We start from the raw sequence: 12,784 nt of genomic DNA, 5'->3' as shown, positions 1-12,784 counted from the left end.
GATATTTCTCCTGCACTTTAACTGGGAGTGTCAAAAATACACACAGGCCAGGACTGGGGTGGGGGTGGGGGATTACGTGCTACGTCAGCAGCAGAGACAAGTGCCCAGTGCAGATGACACTTACATCTGCCCAGGGCAGCACGTGCCTGCTTCTCGCCGGCCCAGCGTTCTAAGAGGTGCCCTTGTGGGGCAGGGAAGGCAGCTGGGTGTAGGCAGAAGTGCTCAGACTCGAAAAACAGGTGATTGTGCATTCTTTCCGCATGTGCGAAATATGAATCAAATCATTTATAAAATGCTTGCAGCTGTTTGGGAGGACACGCTGGGCTGCCACAGGTACTAATTTAAAGTCCACCCTGCTACACACACACACACACACACACACACACACACACACACACGCACACACACACACACACACACACAGCACCAGAACAGCCAAACGTCCCAGGATGGTCACATTTCCCCGGAAGGGTGAAACTTCTGAGCAGTATGTTTTCTACAACCACAGGTGGCATTTCACGGAGGAAAGAGCCGGCAGGGGCATGTCCCACAAGTGTGAGGGTCCAGGATTCACAGTGACCCCTTCATCTGCCCCCTAATCTCGAGATCTCTATGGAGTATGAGTGGGGTTGGTGAGTAGACATTCCAGCCTCAGAGATTAAATCAGGGTTGAACCCATCTGCCTCAAAAAGCAATAAGCCAGATGAGTGGTTGTCTAGGGCTGGGGTTGGGGGGTGGCATGTGATGTCTAAGGGGTGCAGGGTTTCTTTGGGGGGGGGATGACAATGTTCTAAGATTGACTGGTGTGATGGTTGCACAACTCTGTGAATTAGCTAAAAGCCACCGAATCGCACAGTTCGAATGAGCAAATGTGCATTACATCTCAATAACGCTGTTGTTGTTGTTGTTGTTGTTTTTAAGGTACTAAACTCAGATGTGAAATTCACTCCCTCCCGTTCATAGCAATGCAGCCCTCAGTCATCTTGGGCACTGTTTCACCTGTATAAGGAATGGGAAAGGCTGTTTGCTTCTTTCTTATATAAGGACTCGTGTGTCAGCAGATCTCTCCTCTGCAAAACACCCAATGTGTCTGCCAAAGCAAGGCCTCTTGGTTCTCCGAAGGCTGATACCTTTTTACTGACCTTTCTGCTCCTCCCACGCTTGTGGCCTCGTCTGAAACGACGTTGCCAGGGACGTTTGGAGCCTCCTTCTCGGGAACTGAAAGTAAGGTGGATGGATCGGGCCTGGGGCTCTTTCTGGGATAAGGCAGAGAAAGCAATCGATGTAAGAAGGGTATCTGTCTCCACATCCTACTGAAAAAGCCCATTTCCCAATTAAAGCTGTAAGTGGTACTACCCCCAAATCCTAGACAAAAATCACCTTCCGGCAAGTCAACGGCTTGGAGATGCTTTGGGATCATTTGGGCCTCTCTGTATAAATAAATCCGGATTCAAAAGCAAATGCATCTGGGCTCCAGGAAAATATATGATTGACTCCAACCTCTGACCCAAGAGCGTGCTGCTAGCCAGTAAACATTTCACGCTCTTCAGACAGTTTTCGTTAAGCGAACGGAAGGTCACGTACCAGGAACGGGACACTGGGAACAAACAGCTCCCTGCTTCCACCATTTTGCTCACATTTTTGAAAATCATTGCACGTCCAGAGGTGGCAAGCGAGTAAACTTAAACAGTTAAGTATGGACAACTTAGCTTTTTAAAAAAACCACCCGTCTATTTCACTGACTCTTAAAAACCCGGGGTGGGAATCGCTCCAGAAGCTGGCCCCACGTTCCCCTGGGAGTTTGTCCTCGTCTGTACCTTTCAGCGTGGAGCGCTCCCGGGGCCTGGTTTTGCAGCTGCGGGTCCCGAGGTCCCTCAGGCTCTGGAGGTGAGGAGACTTGTAGCTTCCCGCCCCCAGCAGCGATGGGGGGCTCAGGGCCCGGCCACTCCTCAGCCTGCTGGTGCACAGACGGGCTGTCCGGGCTGTCCTCCGTGCCCAGGGCCCCATCAGAGCAGCCCGGGGCCCCGCCGATTCCTGGCAGCGCTGGCCCAGGAGCAGCACCCGAGAGCATCCTTGGAGCACCTGTCTCGGGCGGGTCACCAGACACACGTGCCCTGGTCTCGGCTGTGCTCAGAGTGACGTCACCCTCTGCTTCCCCAGCAGCTCCTGCCACGGCGCTGGGCTCCAGGGGAGTGGCTGATGCTTCTCCAGCCTGTGGCTCTGGGGCATTTTGCGTTTCTGAGATCCCGGCACCACCCCCATGCCTCTGCTCACCCCCAAGCGCGTCGGGGGGCCAGGGTGCGCCGATGGCCTTGGCCACAATCTCCCCACGGGGAGAAGACGCTCCCAGGGCACAGGTGAACACGGGCATGCCACTTGGACCCCCTGTGTGAGCAAAGCCCCAGGCACCGTCATCCTCTCCGGGCTGACTGTTGCCGGTGGCCGCTTCTTGGTGGTACAATCCAGGAGGAATTCTGTCGTCTGGAGCTGAGGCCCCTCCTCCGTGGCTCTGGGGAACCACCTGGAAGTCAGCAGCCTTTTCCACGGGCGTGTGCGGTACTGCTCCCGGAGAGGAGAGACCCGAAGCTAATTCCCTCTGGGCCCCGCCCTGCTGTGAGTGGGCCTGGCCCCCAAGCCCCGGCTCGGCTTCCCCAGCCCCCTCTGGCTTCTCTCTGTCCTCCACCATCTGTGGGACACCAGCCATTTCCTTCCCCACGCTGGCACCGGGCAGGTTCTGCTCTGCGGCTGGTGCCGCCAGACCCCGCAGCTTTCGTGGAGCAGGGTCCTGGGGGACCAGGCGGGGGATCTCAGCCTCCGTAGGCAGCTCTCGTTTCTTTTCCCTTGTGCCCACCCCGAGTCCAGCAGGAAGGGCGGGGAGAGGGGCGATGACCGCTCCTTGAGTCCCGTCTGGAGGCCTCTCTGGGCGTGGCCCTGCGAGGTCCTCACCCCGCACCCTCCCCTCGGCTCCGGCCTTTTCTCCCCCTGCACTCTGGGGCCGATCGGCGGTCAGGGCTCTGAGCACAGACTTCTCAAAGATCTTGGTGATGTGCTCCCTGAAGTCAGGGAGCCCAGCGATCATGCCGGTCTGCTTGGGGCTTGCGTCCACGCCACCTGACACGCCCCTCCTTGGATCCTTGGAAGGTTCTACCGTCTTCTCCCCACCGCCTTCCGTCTCCCTTGCATCACCTGCCACGCTTCCCTCACTGGCAGGGCGTGCTGGCATCTCCCCGGGCTTGGTGCCTGCGCCGGGCACTCTTGCCCCCTCCTCCCCTGTCACCTGCTTACTCTCGGTCAGAAGCGGCATCCTGTCCAGGTAGGGGACGGAGCCCGCAGGTCCCTCAAAGTTTCCGGCTTTGGGGCTTCCGCTGCCGGCTTGCACCGCAGAGATTTCGCCACCTGCTCCTGGTTGTGAGAGCGAGGCCAGCAAGCCGGCAGAAATCTTCCTGGGGGTAGCATCCTCCAAGGCAAGTGGAGACTCTTCTATGGCACAAGGTTCTGCCCCCTTCCCAGCAGCACCATCAATATCCAGGTAGGGAGTGCCGGGCGCAGCCTCTTCTGGTGGCCCCGGTGGCAGGGGTTTCTTTGGGCTGCGGACAGCCTGGGCTGCGGAAATATCCACCTTGCTCCCGGGAATGGCACCCAGGTCTCTGGCTGCGAGCAAGGCATCCCGGGAGCTGGCCGAAAGCTGTTCTGCTCGGCAGGGCTCAGCGAGGGCAAAGGTAGAGGCTTGCTTCCCAGGGGAGGCGCACTGCTCAGTCTGAAGGCAGCTGCCCCACACAGCAGCTTCCGCTGGCCCCTCCAGAGCCCGCTGGACCCCGAGGTCTCCCTCCTCAGCGTGCCCTCCGGCCTCAGCAGCCCCACCATCAGCACCTTGATCCTGAGCCGCGGGGAACCTTCCAAGAAGCCGTTGGGCCTCTGCATCCAAGGTTATGGGGAGCTCCATTCCCTTCGGTGGGGCCGGCGCTGGTTGCTGCCTGCCCGCCCGGGTTTCACCATTCGCCTCTCTGTCCGGGGCATCCCGGGTGGGTGTGACTCCAAGGGCGGCCGGCGGCCCGCGAGCTGCATCCAGGAGAGCTACTGAGTCAGGCCAACAAGGTGGGGTCCCCGCTGTGTTCCCACTTGCCTGCTCCGTCTCACCCAACCCCCGGAGCGGGGGCTGAGCGTCCGCGGCTTCTGAAGCTCCTGCATCACTGAGACATGCTTCTTCATGCTGACTGCTGGCTTTCAACACACCTGCCGGCTCCTGCTGGGACTTGTTCAGCCCCTGCTCGGCACAGCAATTCTCCCTCCCGCTCAAGAGACCCGCAGGAGGGGAGTCCTTCAAGGTGTCTGCCGCAGGAGGCGAGTCCCCGGCGGGCAGACTGCCACCGCATGCTTCCTCTTGCTCACCCTGCCCTAGCACAGGCAACCCCAGTCCCGTTGGTGCTGATGACTCTGGCTGCCCGGTCACAGGACTTTCTGGAACCGTGTCCCTGGGAGCTGAACTTGGAGCATCACACAGACCGTCTTTGGGGAGCGCACGTTGAAGCTCTGATCTGGAAGCCTGCTCCTCTGTTCCATACGGAGGCAAGCACGCATCCTCCGGAGGCCCCGCAGGTATTTGAGGAGCATCTGAGCCCACGTTCCTAAAACCTAGACCCCCTGGGTAAGTCTCTTTCTCACGTTCACCGTGCTGGGGCTTCTCCCTGAGCATGTCAAAGATGGATGCTTCTGGGTCTGATTGCAAGGGCTGGAGAGGGGTCTCAGAAGACACCGAGGGCCCCTCAGAAGCAGCTCCTTGTATCCGGGGGTCCCCCAGGCAGGGCGGCTCTCCCTGCTGACCTTGCTCCAGGCTGAGCATCGCGAGCCCAGAGTCCACTGCCAAATTCTCCCCCTCGGGGGGTGGCCCATCAGCATGGACTTCCTGACCAGCTGCCTCACGCCCCAGCCCACAAGGCTGGCCCGGGGATGTCAGCAAAGCCTCCCCGTCACAGCTGCCGGGCCTCGGCGCAGATGGGGGGCTCCTCATCTTTGTCTCCGAAGTGCTCTCCGCCTCCTGGGCTTTGGGGTTGACCTCTGCAGCAGGAGCTGACAGGAAATATGATTTCTCAGATTCTAAAGCAGGAAGATAGTCCATTCTTTCCAACCCCCCCACGTCCTGAAGGGTGTCGGGACACTGGGTCTGCAACCCTGGCCCCTCCCAGACGGCTTCTTCGGGAAGAATGTGTTCACCAGTTCCGTCCGGCCCAGGGGGCAGGAGGAGATCCTTCTCAGGGAGCTTGCGCAGGGAGCCAGAGGCATGGACCGCGCGGGCTTCTCCCATCATCCCACAGGCCACCGAGCTCCCAGCTGCATCTTTTGATGGAGAGCCAGGCCTGTCGGGGTGCCCAGGACCCTCCTTCTTGAGGGGCTGTGCTGAGTCCGTGCCGGGATGCGCTCTGCTCTCCACGTCATGGCTTAGCTTTGAAACCTCGTCTTTTTCTACCTCGGGGTCGGGCTTGCGGCGGAAGGCCCCGGGTTGCTCTCCCCATGGGTTCTCAAGATCTCTACTGTCCAGTGGCTGTGTGACTTCTTCCTGTCCCCTAGAGTTGGCCCCAGGTGGTCTGCTCTCCTCCTCAGCCACTGCTGGGCTTTCAGGGGTCATGGCTTCATCCTTTGGCCCCAGTGACTTTCTGGCACTTTCATCTGATGCACTGGGTGGGGCGGGGGGCGGTACCCCTTGTTGGACTTCATGGTCCCTCGCTGAGAGCTCTCCCCTGTCCTCCGGGGGCACAGGGTCAGGACCCTCTCCAGGGCTCCCTTCTAGACCTTCTCCCTCATTTCTGAGATCTGATGTGTGCTTCTCCCGTCCCGTCAACCCCGCGTCTGCCAGCCCTTCGGCCAGATCTGTAAGAACTGGCATCGCAGCCCCGGAAACCATCTCTCTGGTCGACCAGCCGGGCTCTTCTGCAGCAGCCGAGGCCCCGGCAGCGGGCTGCAAAGCGGAGACTGAAGGTGGATGTGCATCCTCCGTCGGGGCCTGTGGGGAAGGCTCGGCGCTCACAAGCGAAGCCCCTGCGGGTCGGTTGCCTGCAGCAGCACAGACAGCTATACTGGGATCGCCTCCCATTCCCGCTGTCTCCAAGTGTCCCCGAGCACCGCTGGCATCCACGGTCTCCTTCCGAGAGTCCCCGGGCCCGGGTGCCAGCACGGGACTCGGTGAATCCCAGGGCAGCTCCGGGTGCTCCAGATGTGCTCCCACTTGCTGCTGGCAGCTTTCCCAGGAATTGGTGCCGGCCTCTCGGGCAGCCCCTGAGTTGTTCCCAGTGGGACGGCAGGCCCCGAGGAGTCCCGAGTCATCAGCTAAAGCCTGAGGCAGTGCCTCCACTTGGCAGGTTTCTCTGTCTAAGGCTCTGGGCGCCGGATCTTGTGGAGTCGGGGTCTCGGGCTTTGTGGGGGGCTCTTCCAGGCCAGCTGAGCTCTCCCCGTCTGGTTGAGCTGCAGCTGGGGCCTTCGGGGCCGCTGGTACGGAAGCCGCCCCCTGCCTGGACTCTGCGAGGGGAAGGCCACCTGCCACCTCTTTCCCTTGGGACTCGGAGCTGCCAGGCTGACCGTCTTCTCCACAAAGCTGTCCCTTCATCAGCTCTTGAGGAGGTGCTGCTAAAATTGTTGGCAACTGGTCAGTGCTCCCGGAGGAAGATAATTTACGTCCCTCTTCCTTCAGATGTCTCCCTCTGCCCTGGGCACTGGGGACGATGGCACCCACACTGCACTGAGTAGAACTGTCCCCTTCAGGGACAAACGCTGTTGGGACATCCCCATGGGCATTTGGGGAAGGTTCCTTCCTGGGGTGTTGAATTAGGGGCCAGTCTTCAGGTGCTGCTCTGGGGCTTGGCAGGCAACCTTCCGGGGGGCCCTCGGCAATGGGCGTGGAGGCTGGGGGGCACTCAAACTCCCAGGGCACTGGTGGCCAGAGCAGTGGAGAACCTTCTGGGCCTCTGGCTTCCTGTGGGCATTTGCTCGGCTCTGTCACTTCTGGGGACAGGAAGCACGGATCCAGGCTGGCAGCACCTTCAGAAGTGGGACAGGACCTTCGGAGCCCAGCACTGCCAACAATGAAAACATTTGATGTTTCATTCATTCTCATGGATGTGAGGCCAGAGCCACATCACAAGCAGAATCACCCCCACCCCCACCTTTTCTCCCACTAAAGACCACAAAGCACACCATCCCCGTGCAGCTCACTCCTCGCCACGAAGAGACCTCGCTCCCCAGTCCTCCCCCTCCCATAACCGTCACACAAGCCTTCGCTTTCTCCAAAAATCAATTCGGGGGCATCACACACATGCAGCTTGGAGCTTTCCGTGTTGCTCGGCTGTGAATAGGGAAATATGAAAACAAAATCCCAGTAGTCCAAAACGCAGGAGAATGAAAGTTTTTAGTATGTATAAACCATAATGGAGGGTTTGAACCAGTTCCATGTAACTTACAAGGTCGGTGCTAAGTACGTATGTGAACCCTTAGATGTTCAGGAAAAAGGCACAAGTGGGCAAAGCCATGCTTTGAAATAAAGAAGTATTCTTGGGTCACCTGGGTGGCCCAGTCGGTGAAGCCTCTGACTCTTGAATTTGGCTCAGGTCATGATCTGATGGTCTGTGAGTTGAAGCCCTGAGTCGGGCTCCATGCTGACAGCACAGAGCCCGCTTTTGGGATTCTCAATCTCTCCCTCTCTCTCTGCCCCTCTCCCCCACTTGCACTCTAAATAAATAAATACATACATAAATACATAAACTTAAAAAAAGAGAGATAAAGGGTTATTCTTGATAAAGGTTGACTTGATTCTTTAAAAAAAAATTTTTTTAATATTTATTTATTTTTGACAGAGACAGAGACAGAATGTGAGCGGGTTAGGGGCAGAGAGAGAGCGAGACACAGAATCTGAAGCAGGCTCCAGGCTCTGAGCTGTCAGCACAGAGCCCGACGTGGGGCTCGAACTCATGAGCTGTGAGATCATGACCTGAGCCGAAGTCGGATGCTCAACTGACTGAGCCACCCAGGCGCCCCAAAAAAGTTGACTCAATTCTTAAATTCAACATGCGGTACTGTGAGGGGCATAATCCAAACATCAATTCTGCTTAGGTCTGCAGTTTCTGCCTGTGACCTATATATAAAACTAAAAGCTGAATTACCTTCATACCCATATCTGTCCTAACTTGAACTTACTTTGCTGGACAGCATGTGAACCCTGCAGGCAACTTGGGGGAACGTGGCTCAGAATGATGGATTTGCTGTAGGTATCCAGCTATCGGGTTACTGTAAATTAGTTCATCACCTGCCATATCTGGACTGGGCTTTTCAATTCTACGTGGTTTTTCTTAAGCACATTTAAAATTTTTTTTAAATAACACATGGCCAATACAAAATTTTGAAAATGTAGGAAAAATGTCTCCCACATGCTTGCCACTTGGAGTGTTCTGGTGAATTTCCTTTTCTTCCTACACAAGTTTTTAAAGGATGCAGTTTTGTTATTCTGACATAGCTGTGATTCTATGTACTTGTTATGATCACATACCTTTCACTGCCAAGAGAAATTGCTCAAGACAAAGTTAATAGAAGTATGGTTTTTCCAGGGCTTTTACCATGTTTTTAAAAATTATTATAGGGAGAAAGATCTAGGGAGTGGCTTTGTAAGTGTTATATATATACACATTCATGTATTCATACACCCATAGTGCTTTGCTTTTTTTAAAAATGTTTATTTTATTTTATTGAGAGAGAGAGAGAGAGAGAGAGAGAGTAAATGCATGTGAGCAGGGGAGGGGAAGAGAGAGAGGGGGACAGAGGATCTGAAGTGGGCTCTGTGCTGACAGCAGAGAGCCTGACATGGGGCTCGAACTCACAAACTGCGAGATCATGACCTGAGCCAAAGTCAGAGGCTCTGAGCCACCCAGGAGCCCCTCACACACCCACAGTGTTTTGAATGTGACCAGAGGAAAGATTCTACTCTACATGCTCACTTCCAAAATTCTAGCTCATTTATCAGGGATGCACACAGTGGCAAGGTGGAAAACATTCCTGTTAAAATTTAGAAATTGCAAAATCCATATATTGGGGCTCTAACCCCCAAGGTGACTGTATTTGGGGATAGGGTCACTAAGGTTAAATAAAGTCACACGAGCCGAGTCCTAATCCAACATGGGTGGTGTTCTTATCAGAAAAGGAAGAGACACCAGGAGTGCGTCACACAGAGAAGAGGCCACGAGAGGACACAGCCAGGAGCCACCGTCTGCGGGCCGAGAAGAAAGGTCTCATCTGAAACCACCACCCCTACCCTTGCAATTCCAGCTCCTAGAACAGTGAGAAAATAAATTTCTTCTGCCAAAGCCCCTCAATCTGTGGCAGTGTAAGCCGACCAATACAACAGGCATACGGGTATTTATCGTACTATCCTTGCCACATTTTGAGGTTTCCAATTTTCCCAGCTGAGAAGTTGGGAACATAATGTACGCTGCCCCCAGGAATAAAAACTTCTCCAAAAGGGAACCTGAATGTTTGTGTCCCCCCAGTTCATGTGTCGAAACCTGATCCCCAACGTGATGGTATTGGGAGGTGGGGCCTTTGGGAGGTGACTTGGTCCTGATTCTGGAGCCCCCATGAATGGGATTAGTGGCCTTATGAACGAGTCCCCGGAGAGCTCCCTTGTCCCTTCGGTCTTGTGAGGACGCAGTGAAAAAGCGTCCATCTGTGAACCAGGGAGCAGGCTCTCAGCAGACAGAAAATGCTGGCACCTTGATGTTGGATATCCTGCCTCCAGAACGTGATCAACCAATACCTGTTGTTTACGCCCCTAGTCTCTTTCCCTGACTCTATTCCAGCCTCTCCCCAGGCCCCTCACCTATGAAATGTGCTTGACATCTTTGAAGGGGGTATGTATACACGATCACAGCACCACTAATACTTATTTAATGCCTGTTCCCACACATATAACACAGGAATGATGTGCTGAAAATATTTAAGATGGGCCCAAGAAAGAGTTGGCTACTGTCTCAACGAGATTCATGTTTTCAGACCCCTTCAGGACTGACAAGGGCAAAAAGAGAAAACTCAGGGGGTGAGCTATACAGACCCCTGTAATCCTCAGCTGGTCATACGGACAGCTGCGCCCAGAAAGCCCTGGCCCAGCGTTGACTCTCTCTACCTCAGGAAGCACTAGGCTCAGAGGGCTCACAAGCCACAGGGCTGTTGGCTCATGGATTGTTCTGGAACCAACAACTCTGCACTCCACATCTGGCCAGCTCCCTTTTAACGAGCACTTTGCATTTTGTGTCCCACCCACAAACGAGGGGTCTCACCATTTAGAAGTTAATGAGATCAGTGGTGTGTAATTTGGAAATGAAGCACTCCTCCATACATCTGATTGATCCAGAAGCACAGAACACAGCCCCCCGCCCCCAACACACCGGTAATGACACAAATAAAACCACTTCCTTGTCCCCGCCTCTGACAGGAGCTGCCAGCTTAGAGGGAGTGTGTGGCTTCCCTTCAGGTAGACTGAGGGACAAGATGATAGATGCACTCAACTTAGGCACCTTGAAAACCTGTGAGTCTTATCAGACAACCACCGGGAGCAAATTCCCACCTTGCGTGGGACACACGGCTCCCCCGCCTCCCTCCTCTAATAAAAGCCCTGCTTGGGTTATTTAGCATAAGCTAAGCACCAGCAATTTCTTTGATTATCCATCTGAAGCAATTTTTAAAACCAGATTAAAGCCACTTGTCAGAAGCAGATTTGCCCAAGGGCAGGAAAAATTCTGAGAACGGATCTGTGAGGGCTCTTCAGTAACTGAAGGTTACATAATGTCCTTTTATGCTTCAAGACTGTATCAGCATGTGTGGGATGGCCATCCAGCTCAGAATCCAAAGGCCGGCTCTTGAGGGCTGGGCAGCATAGACCTCTCAATGGAGGCTTTGCAGCCCGAAGGGGGGGTTGCCGTTGAGTGGAAGTTGCAGGATGAGGCCCGATGCAGGCCCCTTGGTGCAGACCAGAGGCCCCAGCACAACAAACGGAGAAGCGTGGGCTAAGAGGTGATTTCCTGCAGCAAAATTCGGAGCAGACAACAGAGGTGCAGAAAAGGCCGTCCCCACTACCCTGGCTGGAGACAATCACATCCAGATGGGCTCCTAAATACACAGTTCTGAGGACATATGCTTGAGCCACCCAGGAATGTTCAGAGAAGGAGGCTGTTTGAGAAAAAACAAGCGTGGTCCCTGAACTACCAGGGTTGAAGGGAACCAGCAAAACCATAAAGCATCACTGTCACGATGGAGAGGTGGCCACATACTGAGCATTTATCAAGGCCAGGCCCACGCTAAGCCCTTTTCAGTTATGACTGTGTTTAATGCACTCAGTAGCCCCGCAGAATGGATAGCCCTTACTGCCCACATGTAGAAATATTCCCAGAGAGGTTTAAGACTGGACTCAGGGTCTCGGAGCTCCTGATGCGAAGCAAGATCAAGCCCCGCACCACCTGGCTCCAGGGCCCTGACACCTCCTGCTTCCCTGTGCTTGCTGGCCTCACCTCTTCTGCACGGGCACTGCTTCTCCCATTCACTCTGGGTGCATTATTCTGTCTTCCAGTCTGCAGCCAGAGTGATGGCTTAGAAATAAAAGCCTGATCCCATCAGCCTTGTGGGAAGACTCTCCGATGGCTTCATTTTGCAATCAGCTGTGGCCCCAGCCTGCCTTTCCTGTCTCATCCCACTCGGAGCTCCCCATCCGTGCATCTGCCTGGAGCCCAGAGCCCAGAACCCTCCTACTCTTCCCCAGCAGGTCTCAGTTCCACTCATCACTTGTCAACAAAGCCCTCCTGACCTGGCCTCTGGGATCAGATCTTCTTTCACAGGCCCACCTAGTGATGGCTGTAGTCACAGTTGCCATCAACATGGATTGATGACCATTCCCTCCACTGGAGGATAATGAAGACTGAGTCTTTTCTCTTTTCAATATTGTATCCTCAGTATGTAGGGTACAGCAAACATTGAATATATGAATGTATGAGTAGATGGATGGGCGATTGGATGAATGCTTGGGCGGATGGATCATTGGGTGGATAGATGGTTGGGTAGATGGATGGGTGATTGGTAGATGGACGGTTGGATGGATGGATGGATGGATAAATGAATGATTGGTGGATGGATGGTTGGTGGACGGATGATTGGGTAGGTGGACGGTTGGGTAAATGGATGGGTGAATGAATGGATGGTTGAGTGGGTGGACAGCTGGGTAGGTGGATGGGTGGATGGGCAGATACAAATAAACCCAAAACAAGGATTCTAAATACACAGAAATGCTCCCAAATCACAGTTGTTTGACTTAAACGTTAGGAATGCTCTTTTCTTCCACGCAACCCTAGCTTTCTAGTAACCTGTTTAGTCCAAACACTTCATTTTACAGATGAGGGAAATGAGGCTCAGGAAAGGCAACACACTTTTGTTTAAATGCTTCTTCCAAAGAAGTGAGGTTAAGGCCCTACGCACACTGGTGGGTCTGATGAACTAGGGGGTGTGCTGCAAGAAATTTGTTACTAATTATAAAGTACAGAAGTCTGTGAACGATTTGTTATTTTCATAAGTTAGTGTAATTTCCCCACATCACATCATCACTGTTACTCACTGCATTCCAATGTTCTTTCTAGAAAAGAAAAGCAAGGAGTAAAGAGAGATCCTGTGAGTTCGACTGCAGCCCCTGAGAACCACCAATCCTAATACACTATCCCCAGTCGTGGCAGCTGGGGTGGTGATGAGGGGGCCCGGGGCTGGGGGCGGT

General features: G+C 54.5%; 1 protein-coding gene across 11 annotated transcripts in view; it reads right to left on the bottom strand.

Moving 5' to 3' along the window:
• TACC2 (transforming acidic coiled-coil containing protein 2) overlaps window positions 1-12,784 on the bottom strand; it is a 212,716-nt gene that overhangs the window by 144,639 nt on the left and 55,293 nt on the right. For 9 of the 11 annotated variants that reach the window (XM_019813929.2, XM_019813936.2, XM_019813930.2 and 6 more), the window contains 2 exons: window positions 1,818-7,064; window positions 1,131-1,256 (listed from right to left, as the gene is read on the bottom strand). In XM_019813929.2, coding sequence (XP_019669488.2) covers window positions 1,131-1,256; window positions 1,818-7,064 — 5,373 coding nt within the window. The remainder of the gene's footprint in view (window positions 1-1,130; window positions 1,257-1,817; window positions 7,065-12,784) is intronic. The other 2 variants (XM_006938226.3, XM_019813938.2) reach the window with 1 other exon arrangement.

Source organism: Felis catus, chromosome D2 (genome assembly GCF_018350175.1).
Source record: "Felis catus isolate Fca126 chromosome D2, F.catus_Fca126_mat1.0, whole genome shotgun sequence".
NCBI lineage: Eukaryota > Metazoa > Chordata > Mammalia > Carnivora > Felidae > Felis > Felis catus.
This window is presented reverse-complemented; position numbering and strand designations above follow the sequence as displayed.